The sequence below is a fragment of the Mizuhopecten yessoensis genome, unplaced genomic scaffold, assembly GCF_002113885.1.
Source record: "Mizuhopecten yessoensis strain PY_sf001 unplaced genomic scaffold, ASM211388v2 scaffold10631, whole genome shotgun sequence".
Classification (NCBI taxonomy): Eukaryota; Metazoa; Mollusca; class Bivalvia; order Pectinida; family Pectinidae; genus Mizuhopecten; species Mizuhopecten yessoensis.
Genome location: NW_018408643.1, coordinates 39,565 through 46,505, shown reverse-complemented (window position 1 = coordinate 46,505; position 6,941 = coordinate 39,565). Strand labels below are relative to the sequence as shown.

General features: G+C 37.6%; 1 protein-coding gene across 1 annotated transcript; it reads right to left on the bottom strand.

The window, feature by feature from the left end:
• Positions 1-3,518: 3,518 nt before the first annotated feature.
• Positions 3,519-6,170, bottom strand: LOC110461514 (temptin-like). Its single transcript, XM_021514998.1, has 3 exons — positions 5,908-6,170; positions 4,355-4,505; positions 3,519-3,988 (listed from the first exon to the last, which is right to left on the bottom strand). The coding sequence occupies exons 1-3, from the start codon at positions 6,094-6,096 to the stop codon at positions 3,909-3,911; spliced, it is 420 nt and encodes a 139-aa protein (XP_021370673.1). The 5' UTR covers positions 6,097-6,170; the 3' UTR covers positions 3,519-3,908.
• Positions 6,171-6,941: the final 771 nt, after the last annotated feature.

The window sequence follows — 6,941 nt, the reverse complement described above, 5'->3', positions numbered from 1 at the left end:
TGTAGGTAATTCCCCTTGGTATGTTGGTCAGTTATTTCCCTTGGTATGTAGGTAATTCCCCTTGGTATGTTGGTCAGTTATTTCTCTTGGTATATAGGTAATTCCCCTTGGTATGTTGGTCAGTTATTTTCCTTGGTATGTAGGTAATTCCCCTTGGTATGTTGGTCAGTTATTTCTCTTGGTATGTAGGTAATTCCCCTTGGTATGTTGGTCAGTTATTTCCCTTGGTATGTAGGTAATTCCCTTTGGTATGAAGTTATGCATATTTTCTGATGAGTCTGATTGAATAAACAAATGTTTGATTTTGACAGTTAAGGTTTGTTAGTGCCATTTCCCATTATCCTTTATTTTTTCATGTTTACTTTTGAAACTGATCAGTTAAACAAAATGGCTTACCGACAGCCATCTTCGATTTTTGACATTGAAGGTTTGTAAGTACTATTTCTCAAGAATAACTTGAGGGATCTTTCTCAAAGTTGATATGTAGGTTCCCCTTGATCCTTCGTTGAGCATGTTATATATTGAGACTGATCATAAAAACAAAATGGCTAAAGGAAGAACTAAACAGATCTTTCTCATATTGCAATGAACAATTCTTCAGTGCTGAACTAGTAAATATGTGAAATGACAAACTCACTTTGAAGGTTCGCTTTCATATACATCAGTATTAAGTTTAGATCAAAAGTTACCTCAAGGTGCATTTACTGTTAACATGACTCGATCAAACAGATTAGAGAAGAGTCAAACTGACAAAGAACTAATGAAGATGGTACAATGGTGGGCGTCAAGATCCCTCTGGGATCTCTTGTTTCTCATATTAACAGAAGCTCCTGTAGGCCAAATCTACTTAAACATGATCAAAGTTCCTCCTCATCAAAATGATCATTTTTGCAGGTCCCAATGGTTAAAATCAATGTCACTATCACTTTAGTTCTGTCTTCCGTTCAGGTAATGGGAGAACTATTGTGTTACTATTGGACAGGGTATTCTCTTGTTCTGATGTAATCGAAGCCTTAGCTTTTAAACCATATAAAAGATCTTGACGAATCTTGGTGTAACTGTATCACCTCAGGTGTGCCGAGTACTGTCATTTGGTCACGTGGCCTTCACCTCAAGGTCATAGGCTATAATTGAACCAGGTGGAAGATTTCAGCAAAATCTTGTCCAGGCGTGTATCTGCATCATCCACAGGTGTATTGTGCACTGTAACTAGGTCACCGCGTCCTTCACCTCTAGATTGGAGATCAAATACATGCAAACATTCCGGACTGTTTATACGCATACCGGCCAATAACGGGAACCACATCCACTTGTCTACCATAACAAATATCAAGACAGAAGATTGGTTTCAACACAACACATTGTAACTGAGGGGCCGAGCAGACGTACATTTCGTTCATTGCTTTCTTACTGGAAGTGTTGGATTGATCGATCTTTGTGTATATATAATTCAAAGGTCAAAGGTCAAGGTCACTGGGAGTTTTTTGTGTGTTTATCAAACTTGCATTTCTTTTACTGCTTCCTTACCGAAGATGTTCGCTTGGAATTGTTTAAAAGTAAACGGTCATGGTCACTGTTACTAAAATAGAAAATTGGTCCCCTCACAATATAACATACTGTATATTGATGGTATCAAAATCAAACAATGTCAACCCGCGTTTTCAACACTGATTTTGTGATTAGAATTGCTCCGTGTTTTTAGTTTCCTGATTTACCTCATTCACACAGATCTACATAGTTAAACTGGACTTGCCCTGGTTTTAATTTGGTAAGGCGCAAATGTTCCTTTAGGGGTGAATGGGTTAATAAATAAACTAGATTACTGCCACAGAAAGTCCGAATTATTCTGACGTTTTATCGACTTTTTTCATCTTGGTTTGTCGTTGATTAACGACGTTAATCGACGACAGACCGATATGAAAAAAGTCGATAAAACGTCAGAATAATTCGGACTATGCCAGAGTGAACTACTACAAAAGGAAACAACCAACACTCAAAGTAGACGTGCACAGATAGAAACCGACCTGTCAGGCTTCATTCAAAAGGTTTTACAACTGAACACTGCAGTCTCAATGGTGGATTCACTCCAGCAATGTATGATTAAGCAAATGTTGTTATGGTCCTATAACACACATTGCTATTGATGACAAACTTAACAAAGCCCGACAGTAGAAATGTGTGTTATAGGACCTTAATAATATTTGCTAAAATATTCATTACACTTTGATAGAGTAGGTACGCTTTATTTGGTTATTTCACACAGTTTATTGAACAGGAAATTAAGTCTTAACAACAATGAAATTGTTGACATCACAATAGAGCTTGATGGCGTAATAATAGCAAATGTTGTTATAGTCTCACAACAACATTTGCCTTCTCAATGCATTGCAATGGAAGGATGCAGAGTAAACGTAAACAGTTTGGTTTATCGGCTGTCCATCATCGTCACTGTAACATTTCTACAAAGGAATTCGGACTTCTTTCAGGAGGAACTACTAATATGTCAGAAAAAGTCATATTACGACGGTGCCCCTGTGACAACGAAAGTTGCCCCTGTGACAATGAAAGTTGCCCCCGTGCCAATGAAAGTTGCCCCTGTGACAACGAAAGCTGCCCCTGTGACAACGAAAGTTGCCCCTGTTACAACGAAAGTTGCCCCTGTGACAACGAAAGTTGCCCCTGTGACAACGAAAGTCGGGGAATGTCATTTATTTAAAAAAAAGTTGGAAGCGCTCAGACCCAACCTACTACAGGCAAAATATCACCACACTATGCCTCTTTTTATATAGAACTCGTTTACATGTTTTGATGCTTTTGGCCTATGCGACATTGAGAGTGGGTGGAGGGCATTGCTAAACGTGATAGCCGTTTCCCGCCATCTTGGACAGACCAAATAACACGAGTACGCATCTTTGTTATTCAGATGAAGTTGTTTATAAAGTAAAACGACGTCGTACAGAGGTTGGACACTGCACCATGGCATCAGCTCATATGATCAGTCGCCCTTTGGGAAAACATCTCACCAGAGACATAGATATGTAGCATGTACGTCTCTGACAAAACTAATTGCAACAGAATGTAGATGTTATTTTTCATAGTCCTGAGTATCCATATTATAACAGAGAACTGTTTCTGATGGCCCTCTTTGGTACCAATCAATTATCGAACTAATTTAAAGTGTTCAATTAGTGTACACCATTAATTGATATTTCAATGTACGTGTATAATATCAGTCACAGAGCTTTTCGCGAAAATGATTTCCGAACGATTTACTCCAGTATTTGCGAGGTTCACTCGGGAATCGTCAGCACTTTCCGTGAGAGTGTTTTCTCGTTTGCGCTAGGATTTGAATCGCAAGATTAACAAATAGTGAAAAACATATCTGTTGTTGAAATTTCCTTAAATAAACAGCCGGTGACAAATAGCATATAATATGTATTTCATTTCTCGATCTCCTCTCCTCTCCAACTCAGACAAAAACTTTGCTAAACAAGCGTAATATACAACAGTACTCGTTCTCAATTGATCTTTTCCTCGCGGAATTTAATTTCCAGTGAAAAGGTAATTAAATAAACAAAGCAATCAGAATTTACGCCCAACAGTTTACCAAAAAAACAGTTAACTAAGATTTAACATTGATATCAAATATGCGATGATTTTTTTTTTGAATTGTTTGCTTTGATTAAACGTTGTAGCACTTCAATGTATCGTCGTCAACTCCGTTTGATATCATAAATTCGAATTGTGTCGTTTCTTTAGTATCAAAATGTGAAAAACAAACCATTGTCGTTGCATTCAAAAATAGAAATTCAGACAAAATATTGTTGCTTTTGGAAAAAAAATCCTTCGAAGTTTTGGCCTTGACTGTGTCAAGTGATGACCCAGGTAGAAATCACATGAGCTGGTAGTTAGGGGTACATATCACACTGTATATTCCAGTTATTGTTCTGTAGTTGACAATGAACCAGGCTTATTGGTTCACAGATCCCTTAAAAAGAAAAATCAAAAGGGCTAAATATCATCTCGTAATTCTGGTGAAAATTCACTTTACAACTAACGAACACTGCTATTTATGGACATTTCCGCAGTAAATGTTAGACAATCCACAAATCAAATTCAAAACGTTCATTCGATGAACAATGTGTGAATCAATCGGGAACCATCGGCACTTTCGGTAAACGAGATAGAATTAACAAATACGTATTTTCTCGTTTACGGAAAGTGCTGACGGTTCCCGATCGACAAGTGTCCATACTAACGAGGTTATCACGAGTGTCTGAGAATGAGTAAAATATTTTTTTTCATTCATGAATTTAAAGCTGACATATTGTTAACTGATGTCATTATCACTAACCTGGGTGGCCTGTAGCATTACGTGTTGGTGCTGCACCTTTAGTCCATGTACAGTCGGGGTCTCCCAGCTCCGCCCCATTACTTACACCATCCGCATCGGAGTCCATCGTACACAGTGTGTTGGTCCATTCTAAATCTTCGTCGAGGAAGTTCTGTAGAATATAAAGATTAATAGGACAGAAGCAGTATTTTATAGCATTACCAGACTTCATGAGCGCAGTGTTTGGTTTGGTTTGGTTTAATTTTGTTTAACGTCCTATTAACAGCTAAGGTCATTATATAACAGTGTATCATTGTACTAACAAACACATCCTGGAATCCAAAACCATCACTCCGGATATTTATACGACTGACAGTGGCGTAGCATACATACGTATGCTTGTATGCTCAAGCAAACACAAACATTTTCAAGATTTTTTAATCAGATATTTTGATTGATTTCTTTTTTTTTATGAAAGATATGGACTGTCCCTATCAATAATCATAAAAAGGAAAGTTATAAAACTAATCTTTTTGAAAATTTTAGTCTGATAAAATAGTGTTGCTAATTATGTCTATACACATTAAAAATCACGGAAGTTTTAAGTAAATCAAAAACTTCTTATTTATGAAGTTCAAAATTCAATATTTTTCATATATAAAGTCGGATTTTACTTGTTTATAATCAGACTTAAAGGAGTTACCACAATACGAGAGTTCCCCCTCCTATACCCTCCCCCGGCGTCACGAGCCTCGGACGCTCAGGCTCATCTCAGGGACAATGACGAGGACAAGTTTGTATTCTCGCAGACTGGTTACAGTGAGAGAATTTACACCTACATATATATAGTACAATTTACATATAAATCATGGTGTTAATTCGCTCAATTATGTGCTAAAGGGATTTTACAAGAGAAAAGAATTCTTCATTATTGACATACAAAATGTAATTAAATAATGTATTGAACTTGAAAGTACTAGATCTTTCAAAATAATATCTCGACATACATTTTCTTCTGGTTTGCAGTATTTGGTGATCATAACACTTACATGTATACAAATACTGATATTTCTCCAATATTAACGCTGTACAGCCTTTAATCTTCCTTTACTCCGTGGAGGGATAAATACACGAAAAACAAACTCCATTTTAGAAACACTACCACACGAAAACAAGAAACTTTTTCGAGGGTTAGCCATAAGGAGACAAACACATAGTATTTCATAGCGACAATAACAATCCGAACCGTTTTATACATTAACCCATGCTAGGAAATTGATTGGTAAATTATAAGTCTTCAACAGTAGCTGTTATTCTTACATATATACATATATAATATATTTTCAATTATAGTATATCAATTCTATCTTCTTGTAATATGATGTATATGTACATGTAACTGTTCTGTTTCACTGTGTCTTGAAAAAGGAGCGGACCGCTCCGAAAATTTGACAACCTAAACTTGTCCACACTGTTGGAATTACTTCTTTGCCCCCATATATATTTATTCTTTATATATTTATTCTAGTAACAGATGAAATTGTTATACAAAAATATAATAAATTGATAAATACCGATCCGAACAAGTTTCTCGTTCCGCCTCCTGACGGGGTGGTGTGACCAACGCCTAGCCACGTAGTGCCAGCTGGTGCACACGGGTTAGGGACAGCTTTGCCGTTAGGAATAGCATCACCGTAAGGAGGTTTCCCGGAACACTCATTAATACCGAGAACCAAAACGAGGCCTAACACCAGTTGAAACATCCTTCGTGGTACGGTGTTAGCAGAAAAAGATCAACGAGAGTCTATCTCGATTCTTGTATACGTGACAGTTAAGGTTATCTAAGGTCTAAGAAGTGGTTTCCTGTCGTGTAAGAACCATGTCAAAAGGTTATCAACGTGATGCCGACTGTTAAACTCTCCAAATATAGCTCTTTGCCATAGATATGTGATTAAGACCGTTTCGAGGGCATGGCAAATATACTTAAATATGACCAAGAATTACAAAGCGGGCATCGTTGATGACAAACAAGACGCTTACCTCTCCGGAACATCTAGTATTATTACCCAATAGCCTATATACATTATAATTAGTCATTTTTGACTGTTTCAGGCTTTTTGATCAATTTCGGCCGTAACTCCGTCATATTACACAAAGAAATAGTACCTAGTAATAGCGGGCCGCGGTGGCCAAGTGGTTAAGGCGACTGATATTCTGCTACCACTAGCCCTTCACCTCTGGGTCGGCCGAGTAGTTAAGGCGTCTGACCTTCTGCTACCACGAGCCTTCCACCACTGGGTCGCGGGTTCGAGCCCCTTCGTGGGGTAATCGCCAGGTACTGGCCGTAGGTCGGTGGTTTTTCTCCGGGAATTCCGGCTTTCCTAACCACCAAAACCTGGCATGTCCTTAAATGACCATAGCTGTTAATAGGACGTAAAACACAAACAAAACAAAACCAAACTAAATCCTAGTAAATGGTAAAACTATTTTTATCATTGAACGTGATATGCATATCACACAATGTCAAAAGATCACAGATAAGTATGGAATGGCTTTAAATGGTACTTAGCCAGATGAACTACTCTTTGCTAATAACTTGTTTGTATGT

Bases quoted from the DNA above. Each gene is read 5' to 3' on its own strand.
- LOC110461514 (XM_021514998.1), bottom strand. From the start codon at position 6,096: ATGTTTCAACTGGTGTTAGGCCTCGTTTTGGTTCTCGGTATTAATGAG. The intron at 4,506-5,907 runs GTATTTATCAAT...TATATTCTACAG, and splicing joins CGAGAAACTTGTTCGGATCG to AACTTCCTCGACGAAGATTT. The intron at 3,989-4,354 runs GTTAGTGATAAT...TTTCTTTTTAAG, and splicing joins TAATGCTACAGGCCACCCAG to GGATCTGTGAACCAATAAGC.